This window comes from Neopelma chrysocephalum, unplaced genomic scaffold (genome assembly GCF_003984885.1).
Source record: "Neopelma chrysocephalum unplaced genomic scaffold, ASM398488v2 Primary Assembly neopelma1_80, whole genome shotgun sequence".
NCBI lineage: Eukaryota > Metazoa > Chordata > Aves > Passeriformes > Pipridae > Neopelma > Neopelma chrysocephalum.
Window position 1 is genome coordinate 322,030 of NW_020897741.1, and position 19,128 is coordinate 341,157.

At 40.7% G+C, this 19,128-nt stretch overlaps 1 protein-coding gene across 1 annotated transcript in view; it reads left to right on the forward strand.

The window, feature by feature from the left end:
- Nucleotides 1-18,721, forward strand: part of OPN5 (opsin 5) — a 30,122-nt gene extending 11,401 nt beyond the window's left edge. The window contains exons 3-7 of the mRNA XM_027690096.1: nucleotides 7,307-7,426; nucleotides 11,567-11,737; nucleotides 14,474-14,808; nucleotides 16,982-17,217; nucleotides 18,511-18,721. Coding sequence (XP_027545897.1) covers nucleotides 7,307-7,426; nucleotides 11,567-11,737; nucleotides 14,474-14,808; nucleotides 16,982-17,217; nucleotides 18,511-18,574 — 926 coding nt within the window. The 3' untranslated portion in view covers nucleotides 18,575-18,721. The remainder of the gene's footprint in view (nucleotides 1-7,306; nucleotides 7,427-11,566; nucleotides 11,738-14,473; nucleotides 14,809-16,981; nucleotides 17,218-18,510) is intronic.
- The last annotated feature ends 407 nt before the right edge of the window (nucleotides 18,722-19,128 follow it).

Below are 19,128 nucleotides of genomic sequence, written 5' to 3' on the forward strand. Positions count from 1 at the left end.
ATGGTGGAAGGACCAATGCCAGGTCTTCTGTGTTTGTGAATAGATGGGGTAAAGTAGCCTTTAAGCACATTTTTCTTAAAAAAAAAAAAAAAGGCTTGGCTTGGATTGATTCTTCTCATGTGAGTTGCAGCTCACAAGGCTGATTTAGTGTAGTGCCTTGGGGATGCCACCATTAGCTCCTGCTGCTGTGCAGATCCATATTTTAGTACCCACTCATGTTTAGGTGGATAGCAACATTTTAGTAACATCTTGGGCTTGAGAACTTAGAAGGAAATTCATCTTCATTGTTCCCAGGTAAATCTCTGAGTAGCTTTTTCTCATCGTCACGGCTAGGCTTCGCAAACGAAGATTTGGGAAAGGCTCTACCCATGTTTGTTAGAAGCGTGTTGGTGGCTAAAAAGGCCAATACAAGATAGACACGTCCAGTTGCAAAAGGCACAGCAGAAAGACTCCTTAGGAGGTACATTCTGCAAGGCACGATTCTTTCTGCGTTGTCTTTTCTCCTCAAGGGTGATCCTGCGTGCTTTCTCAAAAGCATCAGCAGCGTTATAGATGGTGTGTCTCCAGACCTCCTGGTTGAAGGCCAGAGTAGACCAGTTATGTTGATCAATATGGCCAAGGCTGACATGTTGTTTCAGGGAGTCCTTGTATCTTCTCTTTGGGGCTCCTCTCTTGCGGCAGCCGGAGGCAAGTTCACTATAGAGCAGGATCTTAGGGAGGCAGTGGTCCTTCATCCTGGAGAGGTGCCCTGCCCATTGCAGCTGTGTTCTCAGTAACATGGCCTCAATACTTGTGATTGCTGCTTGTTCTAGAACAGATGTATTGGTCACATAATCTGACCAGTGGATGTTTAGGATTGTGCGGAGACAGCATTGATGGAAGCATTCTAGGAGATGCAGGTGGTGGTGGTAGTCTAGCTTTTTTTACTTACTGCAAAAAAACCAAAACAACAAACAACTCAAATTTCCTTTTCCATTAAGCTGATTTCTGACAATTCAAAGCATCCACATTTGTGTTGGGACACAAAGCACTGCTCTGTAAAGTTTTTGGGTGGTAGATAGTGGAGAAGGAAGCTTACCTCTGTGAAGCTATTCGCTGACATCAAATTGCACACAGCAAGATTGCTAAGGCTGCAAATTTGCTTTAATTGGCAGCTTTACAGTTAATCACAGCTCCCAAGTGTCCAAAACAGTAAGCAAAACCTCTGTGCTCTAATAGCTCTTGTGCATAGCTGTGCCTTGGGGTAACTTTGCAGTATTGCAGATTTTACTTTATAAACTGTGTGTGTAATCTGCAGAAGATGGAAAACCAAGCTGGAGCATTCAGTTCCTGTATCCAATGAGGGTATGGATAAAAGGAAGCTCAGGGGAGACCTTATTACTCTCCACAATGACCTGAAAGGATGTTGTAGTCAGGTAGGGGTTGGTCTCTTCCCCCAACAAGCGACAGGACAAGAGGAAGTGGATTCAAATTGCACCAGGGGAGGTTTCAATTCAATATAAGGAAAAATTTCTTCACTGAAAAAGTGGTTCAGCAGATGGAATAGGCTGCTCAGGGAAATGGTGGAATCATCATCACTGGAACTGTTCAGAAAACAAGTAGACGTGGCACTTTGTAATATAATTTAGTGGGCCTGGTGGTCGAACGTTGGACTTGATGATCTTGGAGGTCTTTTCCAATCTGAATGATCCTATGATTCCGTGTCTGTGTTTTTTGTTATAACTTGTGGTTCAGACTGAACTTGTCACCTTCAGTTCAGTTCAGTGGCAGCACTGAACTGCGTTCCCTCCTCCTTTGTAGATCCCTTCCAAGAAAATTGTGTCCCCTCTTGAGGATGGCCTGTGTGGACATCATGATAGCAGTGAGAGGGAAGCCAGGAGGTGGGAAACCAGGACTGCTATTGCACATCTTTTTGCCCTTGAGGTGTGTAAGGTGCAAACGAGTTTAAAATTTCTTTCAGAAAGGGGAAGAAGCTGCACTATGGCTGAACAAGGCTGGGATGCTATCAGGCAACTCAGCAGAGATTTAGAGTCAGACTGGTTCTACAGCTGAAGTATTGCGGTTTGAAATAGAAAAAGTACAATTTTTTTGTCTTTGAAGAAAATCGGGGGTCTTGACAAATCTGTGGTAAATTCTCTGTGAGCACATGATCTTTTTTCCTGATTAGTTCGTTTCCATGTGTAGTTTTTTTAATTGTCTAGAAAAAAAAAATCAAACTATGCATGTGGTTTTGAGAATCCAATTCTTTTTACTTTGTCACTTCCCCCACTAGCATTTTCATCACTAGCTTGATTGATTCTCTGTATGGCCAGGCAGGGTGACAAACTACTGAGCGGGGGCCTGCTGGCTGCCAGCTCCTCTGAAACCCTGTGGCAACTAACTATTGATTTGCAAACTGTTGCTGCATGCTTCTTCAGCATGTTATGAAACAGCTTAATTGAAAACAAAATCCTGAACTATCATATTTGGTTTTTTTTTTTGTTTTCTCTGGTGGTTTAGTACTGCTGTCAGTTGGAGAAACGGAAGCTTATTTCTTTAGTTTACTACTTTTAAACACTTTCCCCTCTTGCTGCAGGTTGTGTGTCTCAGCCTGGCTCTTTCTCTGCAGGTGTCACTTTTTTTAGTTATCACATCCTTGGCTCTTTGTATATATGTAATAGTGCTGCAGTGCCATGGACACTTGTGCCATGAATTGTTCACTGCTGGAAAATAGCCTTTATTTTATAACTGAAGAATCTTTTTCCCCTGTTTCCAAACTACCAGACCTGGAGATTGCACCAGCAAGGTCTCCAGCTAACTGCTAGGAAAATCATTTAATAGAAGGGGAAATGGAGCATTAGATGCTCCTCTAAGGAGATTATAAAGTTTTGATCACTGAGGAGTTAAAAAAGAATTCAGATAAGCAATTGTCAGATGAAAGTATAGACATAAATTAATCACTGGACCCCTTCCAGATGCAGGATTAGGAGGTCAGTGGGCTGGAGCTCTCTGGAACATTGATATTAATAATGAGCAGTTGCTTTAGAGGCTTGCCTGATGGAGATATCTCTCTAGACTGCCAGTCAGTTGAAAAAGATTCAGGAAAATGTCAAGTATTTTCAAAAAGTATTTCAAATTGGATGCTGACACTCTAGTTATCCAAAATATCACTGGAGAGAAAAATGGCATCAAGAGAGAAAAGGATTAAAATACATAAAAAATTCTCATGACATTGAGATTCATTGACTTAGTTGCAAAGAAGAAAATAATTCATATGAATACCTCTTTCTGCTTATAATTCAGATTAAATTTGTAGAGCCATAAGAGTAGATTGTTTTATAAATTTAATTCACCAAGGGTAAATCAAATTTACTGCGAAAACTTAAGATCAATAATGTCAGCTTCTGTCCTGTCTGTTTTTTTTTAAATAATGTAGAACACAATACTGTCAATATAAAAATAAGAAGAGGGTCCAATTAGTGTTACATTTAATACCAAAAAATTAAAAATCAAAGTATTTTTCTTTTGAGTTTGGTAAACTCTTGGCTCTATGGTTACATGTCTTGGTTATATGTCTTGATAAGCAGTCTGGTTTTAGCCTCTGGGAACCATTTTTCTCTCTACCTCATGGATGTTCCCAGGTTGGGCTTCTCGATTTTTTGAGGGCGTGGCACCCTTGCAAGGGGATTGTTCCATTGATGGGCCATAGTAAATAATTAAATACCCATTTAAATACTGGCCTATTAATTACTGAATTACCCAATTAATTACTAAATAATTAAATTCCCCTTTAATTACTGAGCTTCAATTCCTGAGGTCTGGCCTGGCAGAAGATTCTGATGAAAATTATGTGATATTCAAAGGTGCAATATTTGGAGAGGTCAGAGTTGCTGGGAGGCTTGGAGGGCTGCTGGGTCTTTTGGAAACATAGAATACGGCTGAGTTTGTCCCAGCAGAGCCATGTATATGAAGGCATCACAAAAGGTGACTTTGCTGCCTCATCAACAGAGGAAAGTTGGGGTATTTATGACTTTGAAGTGGTGTGGTGAATGGGCCTCATCTGGTAGCCAAGCACCCAGAATGACCCTCACAGTGGGACAGCGAGGAAATAGGCAGAGAAAAAACAGTGGAGATGAAGCTGGGGTGGAGGTAAATACAGGGAGATCCATTCCCAGTTACTGAAGTGGCAAACAGGCTCATTGAGTGGAATTTAATTTAGAGTCATAGAATTAAAGAATGGTTTGGATTGGAAGGGACTTTAAAAATCATCCAGTTCCAATCCCCAAAACTTAACATTTAATTATTGTTTACGTAGGGAGAAACAAAGACGACAAACATAAAGTACTTAAGGAAAACACCTTTACTCGAGCTTCTCTGAGCTGAACTGTCCAAAATCTTCCTCGTTGCCATTGTAGATCCCTTTGGTGAGACAATGTCAGGGCAGGAGGTTGGGGTTTCTGCCATTCTTTGCTCTTCAGTCTTTTCTTCTGTGTCTCCCTCCTTGTTACTTGTCTCCTCTGCTCTGGTGTGAGGCTCTATGGGCAAAGGTCCCTTTGGGTTTTCCACCTCTGGGTGTGGTTCTTGCTTCTTGAAAGGGATGTTGTGTGTGCTGTCCTGTGTTTCCTCAGCAAAACTCTCATGCTGAGCTTAAACTCAAACATGGGTTAGTGAAGAAACATTTTTCTTCATGGGAAATGGAAACCCTACAGTTTTTGGTACCAGTGTGATTAATTCCATGGCTGATCAACCACTCGCAGTGTGGTTTTCTGTGGTTGCTTGGGTGGTGATATGGAAAAAAAGATGTCAGCCAACAAGAATAGGTCCCTGCTCATGCACTGAATTCCACCTAGAAGTTAAAATCAGATTAATCAGATTAATTTTATTATTTTTCTTTCTGATTATAGAAATTAATTTTATTGTAAAATTTAAGATTTTATCATCATCATGGCTAGGCTTCGCGAACGAAGATTTGGGAAGGGCTCTACCCATTTTTCATGCAAGCGCGTTGGTGGCTAAAAAGGCCAATACGAGAAAGGCAAGTCCGGTTGCAAAAGACACAGCAGAAAGACTCCTTAGATGGTATATTCTGCAAGGTTCGATTCTTTCTGCGTTGTCTTTTCTCCTCAAGAGTGATCCTGCGTGCCTTCTCAAAAGCATCAGCAGCGTTATAAATGGTCTGTCTCCAGGCCTCCCGATTAGAGGCCAGAGTGGACCAGTTATGGTGATCAATATGCCCGAGGCTGAGTTGTTGCTTCAGGGAGTCCTTGTATCTTTTCTTTGGAGCTCCTCTCTTGCGGCAGCCAGTGGCAAGTTCACCATAGAGCAGGATCTTAGGGAGGCGGTGGTCCTTCATCCTAGAGATGTGCCCTGCCCAACGCAGTTGCGTTCTCAGGAGCATGGCCTCAATACTCGTGATTGCTGCCTGTTCGAGAACAGATGTATTGGTCACATAGTCTGACCAATGGATGTTAAGGATTGTACGGAGGCAGCGTTGATGGAAGCGTTCTAGGAGACGCAGGTGGTGGCGGTAGATGACCCATGATTCGGAACCATATAAAAGAGTAGACAGCACTATGGCTCTGTAAACACTGATCTTGGTACTTTTCTTCAAGTGTTTATTACGCCAAACTCGTTTATGGAGTTTTCCAAAAGCACTGTATGCCTTCGCTAACCTATTGTCTATCTCCCCATCAATCTTACCATCTGAGGAGATGAGGCTGCCTAGGTAATTAAACTGTTGGACTGAATTGAGTTCTGACTGGCCGATGGTGATGTGGGGACGGTGGGGGACTTCCTGAGGTGCAGGCTGATGGAGAACTTCTGTCTTCTTTAAGCTGACTTCCAGCCCAAAGAGCTCAGCAGCCTCTGCAAAGCAGGATGTTAAACGCTGCAGAGCTGCTTCTGTGTGGGCAACAAGGGCGGCGTCATCAGCATAGAGCAGCTCCCGGACAAGATGGTTTAGGGTCTTAGTATGGGCCTTCAGTCGCCTTAGGTTGAATAGGCTTCCATCAGTACGATATCGAATGTAGATACCGTCCTGATCGTCGAGGTCTGCCGAGGCCCTTTGAAGCATCATACTGAAAAAGACTGTGAATAGGGTAGGAGCGAGAACGCAGCCTTGTTTCACACCATTCTTTATTAGAAAGGGCTCAGAAAGTGTGTTGCCATATCTGACTTGGCCGTGCTGATCCTCATGAAGTGAGATGATCATTTTAAGGAACTTGGGGGGACAACCTAAACGTTCCAAAATCTGCCAAAGACCTTTTCTGCTCACAGTATCGAAAGCCTTGGTGAGGTCGACAAAGGTTACATAGAGACCTTTGTTCTGTTCCCTACACTTCTCTTGCAGTTGTCTGAGAACAAATATCATGTCTGTGGTGCTCCTGTTGGCTCTGAAGCCACACTGACTTTCAGGTAGAATTTCTTCTGCTATAGCGGGTATTAGTCTGTTCAGGAGTATTCTTGCCAAGATTTTGCCAGCAATGGAACCGCCTGTATGCAGGGTTGAGTCTGCGGCTCCCAGTGCATCTTTCACCTACCGTTTCGACCCTCGCCCGTCGCTACAGGACTTTTTGCATGTGGGTAAAGCCTTCAAGCCTGCGCAATGGATTTTTTAGGTGAGATGCAGTATGCGCGGAACTGAACCCACCCTTTAATCCCGAGGTTCATCTGCCAGGGCCGAGCAAGCTTGGACGGTGGCAGCGAGGTCCTCAGGACGTAGGTTTGATTAGAGTGACCTTCTCTGAGATGGATGGCCTTCCAGGGCTAAGCGAGCTCCTGGCAGTCATCCTAGGAGAAGGACAACTCTCATCCCAAACCCGGGCAGATGGAGCTCGCTTAGCCCTGGAAGGCCATCCATCTAAGATTTTATATTAATATCTTAATTTACATCCCTCTACCTCTGATTACAGTATATAATAAATTTAAGATTGGTCACACAAGCGTCCTTATGGTTGCAGAGTGCTGAATTTCATTCTTGTGACCGTATAAATGTTTGTGAGAAAAAAAATAGGATTGATGATAGCAGAGAAATTATGGGACTTCTATTGAGAGCATTCAGTCAATAGTTGTGCAGACTCAGGTGGTGAAGCCAATGCTCTGCTGCAGAGGGGAAAATAGTATTTGCTCAGGGAGGGAGGTGTCTGCAGTTGATGCCTCTATGAGCTGCATAATGACAATGAGATGACCATGTTTCAGAGTAAAATGTCAAGCCTTAGGACCACAGATTTAGGCTGAAAATATCAGGGAATTTCACAAGGAAGATGGGGTATTGCTGTTTTCGAGGAAGCTTCTAATTTGATTGTTATTCTGTTTTTCATTATTACAGGGATCCTTTCAACCCTGGGAAATGGGTATGTTATTTTTATGTCCTCAAAGCGAAAAAAGAAGTTGAGACCTGCTGAGATAATGACTGTTAATTTAGCAGTGTGTGATCTGGGCATTTCAGGTAATTTCATGTCTTTGTTTTCACTCATTTTTACTATCCCACCATTCTTTCTGGCAGCAGCAAGAGGCATTCCTCCGAAAGTCAAGGAAGCCCCAAAGGCCTTTTGCTACTGATATTTCTGCTCTCTTATTTGCATATAAATAACATGGAAGGATGGAAAACAACATTCCTGAACAACTTGATGGGAGGAAATTAACAGCACAGAGGAGAAAATAGGGTTGATTTTATCAATCAGGCAAAACACCTGTTCATCCCAGCACTGGGCAGGTCTCCAAAGACAGTTTCCATGTGCACCCTGGCACAATAACCACAAAATAGCTCAGTATTACAGGCGCAGAAAACTATGTTTTCTTGCTGTAGGATGCAATAGAAGGGATCCAAGTGCCTCAAAAATACGTTTGGCCAAATAATTGGAAAAAGCCAGTAGCCACCAGCCTACAAAAGCTAATAGTTTTCTCTCTAGTTACCACCCTCCTTTATCCCTGGATCAGAAAAATAAGCATTTGTGTCCATCTGTAGAGTAAGAGCAACAGCAGCCAACTGGGAGGATTTTTATTTCAACCCCACAGTCTGGATGTCCTGGCACAAAAAGGAGAGAGCTTTGGAAAAGTTTATACAGAGTTGCAGAGTCAAGAGCCTCCGGAGATTGATGTTTTGGCTCTTGACATGAGTCTCTCACTCAGCTGCTCATGGCTACATGCAAATGCAGGGGAAGGGCAGAATGTCCTTCAGAAAAGGATATTTTGGATGGCAGGCTCCAATAGGTATAAAGACCCAAGTGACCTTGGGATCTCCCCCATGCCATATAAATGACAATATATTCCCATACTCCCAAAGTCATCTGTCCCCTGTGTGTTGTATACACTGGGAGTCCTGCCCTCAGCTGCAGTGCACCATTTTCCTGCCCTCATCTCTGCCAAATGCTTCTGCTCTCATGCAAGTGCCCAAAATAGCACTGAACAATATGAAATGGTGGCTCCCAGTCTCCCTTGACGGATGCCTGTTATGCTCTCATGGCACAAGGCTAAGGATCTGCTCACCCCTGCAAATTCCAGGGGTTTGGATCAGTAAACATGGATTTCTGAAGAAAATACATATTCAGTAGAAGAAAGATGTTAGTATAAATATCATTGCTACCACACAGAAAAATCCTAATGACTTCTTTGGTATTTCTGCTGTGGAGTCACTATTTCCATCTTCCAACATTTAGAAGTTAAGGAGAAAAAAACAATGTTTTTTTACTCTTCTGTGATGCTCCCATTTCCTTTGTGTCTTCAAGAGTCTGTCTTACATTATAAATCTCATGTTTGACTCTTATGATAGTCACTCCAACGAGAGGGAGTTCTTCAGGATAATTTCCCTAGCTATATATTTTGAATGTTGCCCAGAGAAGCTGTGGATACTCCATCCCTGAAGTATTCAAGGCTGGGTTGGATGGGGCTCTGAGCAGCCTGGTCTAGTGGGAGGTAACCCTGTCCATGACAGGGGGGTTGGAACTATTTGATCTTTAAGAACTCTTGCAAGACAAACCATCCTATAATTTGATGAGTTTTAATAGGTATCTCCTAACCACATAAACTGTATGTCTCAACCATGCAAATTACAGCTAGTTTGGGAGCCTTCTTAGCATGAGGGCTGACAGCTTCTCTGTTAAGGTGTGTCACCACCATACCACCTGGTGACCTTGCTTTCTTTCATGGGGAATTTAAATCTATCTGTGTGTCTAAGTTTTGGAATTAAAAATAATTGTGATTGGCACAACCATGTGGGGTTTTCTTCCTTCTCTAATTTTTTTTTGCTAACTGATGATGTTCACCTGAGAAATGTGATGTATTCGGTCTGCTGGACCGATTGGAGTGAAGATGGAACTTTTTCCCCCAGGATCTTTGTATTTCACACACTTATCTTGGCACCTTGTGCAAGAAACAAGTTCTGCCATGGCCCTGTTTCTGCAGATTTCCACAGGGTGGCACCAGCCCCTTGTTCAAAGCTGCATCGGGCTCTTTTTGCACTGACACCGTGCTCTGAGCTGCTCCGAGTCCTGCTGCTGAAGAGAAATTTGATTTTGTGCAAATAAATGTGTTGGCCTTTAAAGCTGGCAATCATTTACGTAAGTAAAGTTGCTGACTGTTAGCATACGTCCTAGACCTTGCCATATTTAATGTTTTTCTTGAAACTTAATCACTGAGGTCAGCTTTTGCTTGAAAAATTAGAAGTACATTTATTCTGCTCAGAGAAAAGCACATCATACATTGACCAAAGCACAACTTTTAGGCTCAGGCAGAACTTTCCTTACAGGCCTAGGCTAAAGGAAAATAATCCCAAAATACTTTGTTTAAAAATAAATCTGGTTTTGATGGGTTTTCAGTCATTATGTTTTTGGCATAAAGATGGAGCAAAGACCATTTTATGCAATAGTTGGTTTTGGTTGAAATGTTTTAATTTTCTGCTAATACTGAAAACAGAATATTTAGTTTTGTGTCTGGTTTGGTGCAAAATGGAATATTTTTTGGAACAATTCAAAATATTTTCCTTCAGATCACTTCAACATAATAGAGACTTTTATCTTCACTTCTGTGAACAGGTTACCTTGTGGGAATTACAGTTTGCAAGACCCTCTTTATAAACCAATTCACTGAGCTGCTATGACATTACAGACACTGTGGTTCAGCCAGGGAAATTAGCCCAGGGCAGCTGAGATGTTTTCAAATCGTAGAGGTGCTCTGGTTCCTCCTGTGGAGGAAGGAATACAGTCACAGCAACATGGAGTTCAATATTTAATGTTGTTTGAATATTGCAGTTGAACTGTTCAGGCCTGGGAGCATTTCAGGTCAGTCTATTAAGTAGAAATAAAGGATTTGGAAAATATGCTGATGTTCCTAGATTATAAATTTTTTAGTTTTCTGTTTCATTAACATTGGTTTTTTTCTTTGTCTGGTTTCTGACCAAAAAAAAGTATAATATTAATATTAATAATCAGGAGGTAGTGGTAGTTTTCTAACTAGAAAATGACAAATTTCAAACTTTCTTATTTTTTCAATGCTCACAAACAATATGAATAAGGTAAATCTGATTTAAGGTGAGAATGGAACAACATTTGTCCCAGCTTCACTTCTTCCATAATGCACCCCTCAGTTTTACAAATGGAGGAATGAGCTGAAGTACCACTAAGACAGAGCCTCAAAAATATTATCTGTTATATATTTCCCCTCTTTTTGGGGAAACTTAGAAGGTTTTGATATCTGTGACCAGGTGATTTGTTGAGAGGCACCAAGGAAAGGTGTGACATAGACAGGAGCTGAAACTACTTCTGCAGCTCAACCATAGCAGAATCTTTCCTTCTCATCTAACACTTCACTATGTATCCTACTGTTGGGCCTTGACAGGTTTGTAAAAGTCCTTTTTGAAGGCAAGTTTCTTTATCTTGTGCTTCAAGACAATTAATGGACAATCCAAGGGATGTAGATTAAATCTGTGCCTATTTCAAGCCCAGACTTGCCCATCACCTGTAGTGTTTGGATACTGACATGTGTTTACATGTGGACTTAACATATTCTGAAGTTTTCATAATGGGAAGAACTTGCCCATGTTGGGTACCAGAATATTGGTTTACTTCTGGTTCCTGTGGCTATAGCATAACACCTATTTCCAGCAATTCTGCAGGCTTGGCTCATCCTACCACAGCATTGATGTTATGGGATGTAGCCAGAGCTGTCTTAGGCTTAGTTCTGTGGATGGAGGGCACATGAGTCATAGAATCATAGAACACTTTGGGTTGGAAGGGACCTTAAAGATAATTTGGTTCCAAACCCCCCAAATGGGCAGCAACACCTTCACTAGACCAGGCTTCTCCAAGCCTCATTCAACCTGGCCTTGAACACTTCCAGAGATGGAGCATCCACAGCTTCTCTGGGCAACCTGTGCCAGGGCCTCACCATCCTCACAAGAAAGAATTTCTTCCTAATGTCTCATCCAAATTTACCCTCCTTCTGCTTTAAGTCCTCACATCTACTGTGCCTGAAGCCCCCTCTTGACATTGAAGTTTTGTCCAAAGGAGAGGGTTTGCCTTTCTGAAAAAGGGTGGTTTTATCAAGGATGGGTTTTATCAGTCAACTGACATTCTCTTCTCCTTTTTTGAAGTTGTAGGCAAACCCTTCAGTATCATCTCCTTCTTTTGTCACCGCTGGATGTTTGGATGGATAGGCTGCCGCTGGTATGGATGGGCTGGTTTCTTCTTTGGCTGTGGGAGCCTTATTACCATGACAGCTGTCAGCCTGGACAGGTACCTAAAAATCTGCCACTTGTCCTATGGTAAGACAACTCTATATCTATATATAGAGATAACTATATTATCTATGACTGCAGAGGAACCATATGAAGTGCTATAGTTTACTACACTGAAATCATATTTAAGCTCTTCAGAATGCTTTTGTAAAATACAGAGGAGAATACATAGATAAGAGAAACACATTTTCATTGTCCAAGTAATCCCAGCTAAATTTGTAATCCCAGCTAAATTCAACATCTTCACTGTTGTCTCTCTACTGTCTGCTTAAGCCATGAATTTTCATAATCCGTCATAGATAAACCATTTTATGTGTATCAAGGCCTATTAACATTAGCAGGTGCAAGTATTGCACATATTTCAAGATCTTATGGACCAACCAATAGAAATATTCCCTATTAGATGCCTAAATTCCTCTAAGATATGTGGCAAGCTATTTAAAACATCTAAGAGATTTGGATGGGCAATAATTCACAGTGTGATATCATCTCTCTAATATGGAGATAGAACCTGAGAGGATGAAATGAATTTAGCAATGAAAGCTGTTACCATCATATCCATCAATATTTGTATGTCCTGAATATGATGTGTTATATGCTTCATTCTTTCCAGTTAAAAGAAATAGTCACAGTTTAGAAAAGACATTCTTCTTGCTTTGGAAAGGACTAAATTCCCATCAAAATACAGGGAATACTCAAGGTGACTTTACATATAAGAAACACCTTGCCCATGTGACTTGAGGAGTACACAACAGATTTCTTTATAATGACATAAAATGTCAATCATTTAATGTTAAGTTATGAGGAGTGTCTACAGCTAGGAAGTGTAAGTAAGCCAGTCTGTGTAAGCAGTTAAAATCTGTGGTACTGTGCTAAGATGTGCTATTGTAGATCCTGTGCTATCACAGATCCTGGCATGCCCGTACTTTTTCCTTCAGTGGGAGTGCAGGGAAGGTCTCCTTAGCAGAATTTTAGATACACCATTCACATTAAGCAGCATTTCAGTTCTTCCTATAGAAGTCTTATCAAAATAATTCAGTGGCAACCCAAATCATGGACAATTTTTCACAGATTTGGTGAACTGAAGCAAATATTTCATGCCTGGCTGCATTCATGCCACCAGCTCTGGTATTTAGCGTGGTATCTGAGTTCCCTGGGGATAGAACACTTCACAACCTTTATGCTGAAGGACTCTGATCATGGTTGTCCATACAAAAGGATGGAGACCAATAAACATACTTATAATACTCAGTCTAGGAGGTTAAATTAGACATTATCTGTACAATGACCAAATCAGTCATCAGGAACCTGGGGCACCTGTTTTTTACCTACATCTTCTTTTTTTTTTTGGTACTAGGTTGCTATGGTTTGACAATAGCTGCAAAAATAATGTCACTCTTTTAATACTCATGCTATTGTTGCTTTGTTTTTCCACCCCTGAGCACAACAAACCACCTTTCTGTCTCTCAGCCATCATACAGGAATACATCATTTGTCAGGCAGTGTTCATTTTCCTTCCAATGATCTGGAAATGTAAAATCAGCTGTGAAGGGACAGTGGTCACATTCAAATTACAGGTGATTGTTTGCTTTGAATTTCTTTAAGTAATCCTGAAATCCAGCAGAAAGCTCCTCAGTGTTAGTGTGAAGTGAGTGAAAACTCCCCTGTGAGTCAGGGACTGCAATCAGGTTGGAGCTTCCAAAGTGGAAGGACCATTACACCATATTTCGAGTTTCTGAAAAAATTACACATTTTTACTTTTTAGTTCTATCCAAATCCAAAATGTCGAATATAGGTGATGATGGAAAGTTGTAAACTGAAGCTTTTTCCACATAGATTAGAGCTGTATGCAAGATGAGCAGAAAGACAATATTCCACACTCCACAGCTCTAGATATGCATTTAATAAAATTAGGATTAATTAAAAAAATGGGCAGGGATACATGAAAACACATATTGTGGATGCTTCGGACAGGACACCCATGGTGATTTTCTGTACTGGAAAAGAATGACAAGGTAAAAATACATCTTACATATCTCATTCCCTCTGTAAAGCCTTTTTTTAAAGTCACGTGGTTTAATAATTTATGTTGAGAACTGTCCTGAGATTGAACTTTAGCCAGGTAATACATGACAGAAAGAATAGGAAATAATGTAAGTTACAATGCACAGTTGCTATGGGTGAGCCTTCATATCGAGTAATGAAAAGCTGAATTAAAGTCTTAGTCCTTCAGGTAGGTTGACCCTCTATCTCATCTGATCACACACCATCAATACACTGTTAGAGACCACAAAGCAATTTCCAAAATTATTGGACAAGATTCTCACAACTGTTGCTGGCCTGCTTGCTTGGATTGCTTTGTTTCAGACTCTTCTCAGTTGTAAATCACCACAACTTAAAGCAAAGATCTAAAATAAAGTCAGGTGGAGTCTTCCATATGAGTGTGCATTTGTCTTCATGAGGCACAACATGAGCTGGAGGGCTTCACTCAGGGTCACTAATGATACCTGGAAAGAGGCAAGATTAACACTACAGAGTTGTTGTCAAAGAGTTGACCAAACTCGTACTTTATAGAATCATAGAAGAATAGAATGGTTTAGGTTGAAGGGACCTTAAAGACTGTCCCACAGGGACAGCTTCCACTAGACCAGATTGCTCAGAGTTACATCCAACCTGGCCTTGAACACTTCCATGTGACATGACATGTTCAATCGTGCCAGATACATCTGGGCATGAGCTTGTAACTCTGGAATTATCTTGCAGGTACCTGGCTGAAGAGACATCATGCATTTGTCTGTCTGGCAATAATCTGGGCCTATGCCACATTCTGGGCTACGGTGCCTTTTGCTGGGGTGGGGAGCTACGCCCCTGAGCCATTTGGAACCTCCTGCACTCTGGACTGGTGGCTGGCACAGGCTTCGGTGGCTGGACAGGTTTTTGTTCTCAGTATTCTTTTCTTCTGCCTCCTGCTCCCAACTGCAGTGATTGTGTTTTCCTATGTCAAAATAATTTTGAAAGTCAAATCCTCCACCAAAGAAGTCGCTCACTACGATACCAGGATTCAGAACAGCCACATACTTGAAATGAAGCTGACCAAGGTAGGAACATTTACCTCAGTTTGATTTGTTGGGTTATAGAAGCATATTTGGAGACAATAGGATGATGCCCTGAAGGTGGTTCTTGTAGCTTTCTCCTTTGTTGCTGTCAAGATGGGAAACACAGGAGTGGAAACATAATTCTATGATTAGGGCACTCGAGTCACTGAGATCATGGTTCACTCTGAAGCTCTGTCACAGCTTTCCTGTGTGACCTTGCAAGTCAGATCATCTCCCTGTGTCCGTGTTCCCCACCATAAAGCACCCTTTGCTTTCAGGAACAGTTGTAAAGACTAATTTGAGGTGTTTGAGGTGCACAGAAATTATAACAGAAAACAGATAAAGAGCAGATTTTGTAGCAGGGAAATAAAACTTTCAGTTTACATTCCTCTGTTAATGAAGATATAAACTAAAATCAGTCCTGTGACATTGCAATTGTTTTTATGCAAATAAATTATCACTTAAGTTCAGCCCTGTGATAAAAATGCACTGAAGTACTAAGATTAATTTTGCATCTTAGACCATATCTTGTTTTTCCTTAAGATTGAACTATTTTCTCTTTGGCAATGGTGACAGCCATGAGCCTTGATACTGGTTATTGTGCCAGCAAATCTCTCAAAATAAAGACTTGTGTTGAACAAACTGAGATTCCTTAGCTGTAAAAGATTCACCAGCCTCTGTAAGCCATGCCAAGAGAGAGACAAGCAGCAACTTTTGCTTGGTTGATCAAATTTTATTACATTTTTTTGTGAGTTAAACTGAAAATTATATAACATAGAACAATAAGGGGACAATATGTCTAAACATATTGGAGAATCTCAGCTGGTACCTGTACAGCCAGTGCTGCCAATACAGCTGGTACAGCTGTACTTGCCTTTCAAAGGGGTGTTCCAATACGGTACTTTTTTTGTGGTTATTCAGAAAATTTCCTTTGAAGAACAATGCAAACTTTTGATTTGAGGCTGCAGATTTATTTTTACCATGTTGGAGGGATCACATAAAACTTCAATGTGATCTGAGTAGAAGCACTAGTAGTTGTCCCTCCTGTCTTGGATCCACAATGGGGAACATAATGTTGGGATAAATATAAGTATGGAAAACAAGTCTCCCTTATAACCATTTGACTCCAGAGCACAATTTATAACAAACAGGCTGTGTTTGAGACCCTTGGCTCACAGGCACATCCCTTCCTTCAGTGACAGACAACAAAAAAAAAGGTACAGAAAAGATTATGCAACATCCAAAATCCTTTTGCTTTCTGGTGATTTTTTTTCCTAATCCTGCTAATTGCCTTATTCCAAATGAGTGCACTTGTACTACTCCCAGTCTGGATGCAGCAACAGCCTGTCAATGGCAGCAGTATAATGGCAGATGTTCTTCAGAATGTATTATTGCATGATGTCATCTTAAACTATACCAGATCTTCAGAATGTATTATTGCATGATGTCATCTTAAACTATACCAGGCTGTGACTGAGTGCAGACAGGCCGGTTCAGGTAGAGTATATAAATCTCCAATTTTTGCCCCAAACACTTTTTATTTAATATTTATACTAAACTTTCTTATGGTTACATTTCCTCGTATTATAAGGAAGTCCTTTATTAATTTACTGGGAACTTGTTATCAGAACTGAAATATTTGCTGGAAATATGCTTTTTTAGACTATCTACATATCTTAATGGAGTACAAATCCATGATATGGCTTAGAAGAAAGATAACTAAACATTGTACTAGCATTGTCACTTTTAATTATATTCTCAATTTTCAGAAGATCTTTTTCGCAGCTCTGCTATTATCTGTAAGTTATCCTAAAAAAAAAAGAGATTCTGTGTTTTGAAAGGACTCTCCTCCTTAAATAATTTAAATCCAGTGTCAAATGATTATAATTTTCTGAGATCTCATTTAGTTTCCTCATCTTTAGCCAGACTTTATGGCATTTTTAAAGCTCTGTGATAACAGACTCATTAAGTGCTCTGTGTCAGGTGAAAGAAAAACAGGCACAAGATAAAGATGTGTGACAGATTTTCTTCATATTGAAAATTTACCTGAAGCAAGTTATCATTTTTCTTTTCCATTCAGTGGCATGTTCCCTTGCATTCTGCCCTGCTCTGTGCCGTGCTTCCAGTGTCTGTCTGTGCTGGATAAACCTCCTCCTCTCTTTTCTCCTCTCACAAGGTGGCAATGTTGATCTGCGCAGGGTTCCTCATTGCGTGGATCCCCTACGCCGTGGTCTCAGTCTGGTCAGCCTTTGGACAGCCGGATTCAGTTCCCATTCAGTTTTCAGTGGTACCAACACTGCTTGCAAAGTCAGCAGCCATGTACAACCCAATTATTTACCAGGTCATAGATTGCAAGTTTGCCTGTTGCCGGTCAGGAGGACTGAAAGCGAAGAACTCTTTGAAGAAATCAAGGTAATTTCTTCTTTGAAAAGTAGGATGTCTTTAATTACACAACATTCAAAAAAATATCAAACTAAGATCTACCAAGAATCACAGCTCTATGAATCTTATTTCTTGTTTTAAACCATGACTTATTTGGGCTATTTCTTGCCGTGGGAATTTGTGAAGTGACTCTAGGTATATAAAGAAAAGCAAGGAGATAGTTCTTACTTTTAGATCCAGCTGCAACTCCATTAATATAGTTTGGAAAAAAGACCCACTGGTTTTAGTGGTTTTGGGATTGAGCCTGTCTTCTTGTTCCTTTTCTTTCATGTCATCATACGATTTTCCTCCAGAAGGTGTTGATGACCTCTATTGCCAGTGAAGTAAATGTAAGAGAATTGTGCTAATTCCTTACATAATTAACCTGTTAATACTATGTCTTTCAGCTACAGAATCAGCAGGGAGAGACAATAGTTCCTTAATCACCCTGTGGGTAACATTCACACCAAAAAAACGAGCCCAAACTCAACAATTCAAAGTATAATAAGGTCTCATAAGAAAGCTCCTTTCTATTTACAACTTTCAGGCAAAATTTATGATGAACACCAGTGGGAGTTCCTGAAAACGCTAATTATGCACTTGGAGGAAAAGTGCTTCTAGTTCTGCATTACGCCAGACAAGTACCTTACTTCTGTGATTGAACAATGAGAAAATGATGGGGGTTAATCTGGCAGTGTAGACTGACACAAAGGCCACCAATTCCATACCACATATAAGTGACTGCGAAACATTAGAATTCCAGTAATTTTCTTCAAAGGCCTAAAATATATGTGCCTCAGTATGTACTTATTAGAGGCATGGAGGATGATTTTATCATTCTTATTATTCCCTTACCACTTCCAGCATTTTTTGATGTGTTGCTTAGAATGAGTCAACATCTGGAGCTTCCACAACTTCTCGTAGCAGATCGTTCCATAAGCTTGCACTCGGATTTACTTTGTCTGCAGAATATATACAGTATAAACATGTAAATGTTGGAGCTGCTAAATTTATAGCTTACTAAAAACCCTTCTCCAGTTTTAGTCAAGTGAGAGACAAATCCAAAGTAACCTTCAGTGAATCTTTGGTGACTGGATTTGTGTTTAACCTCCAAGTTATCCCTCTGAAGGAGGTTTCACCTAGTCCCTGATACTGAATGCAAGTTGGCTTTCCTAGGCCTGTGCAGTGAAAAAAATGATCTGGAGACACCACTTCCCAGAATTAGGAACTTAATTTCCAGCTTGGTATGAACAAAATGATCATTGCCCCTTCCCCATCCCACAGGACATACACCATATCTGCACACAGAGACTCGATGGTGATGAACGAAACCCAGCTGGAAGCATGAAGGCTCATTTCAATACAGAAAATGAAAACCTGATGACAAACAACTCTACTGGCTCAAGCTCCTCTTTCTGTAAATTAATTAAAACATGGTGACAGTTTCATTTTACTCCCTAGTCCTCAGTATAATGTAGTTCTTTCCATCCTGACCAAAATAGCGGGATTAAAGCTGGGAAAATATTTTGAGTACTCAGAGGAAGAAGAAAAAGAGAAATTTTGTTTTTATAAAAAATTTGTATTCACTTCAGATGCTATAAAATGACTTTTTTTTTTTCTTTTCTTTTTATGACTAACAGAAGTGATAGCTTGGATGATATATAATTTTCCTCATGGGAAGGAAAGGCCAGTTTTAGTTTGCCAAAGCTAATCTCCCTAAATTCCTACTGCAGTCACTGGAGAAATGGAGCATGAGAGAAAGGATTCCTTAGGGGACAAATCTGAATCAGAGCTTCACTTATCAGGGCTCTGAATTACACAGTGGGGACACATTTGCCCTGGTTATCCCTGGTGAGCAAGTCTCCAAATCGGTGACTACCAGCTTTCTTAAACCCACTTTGA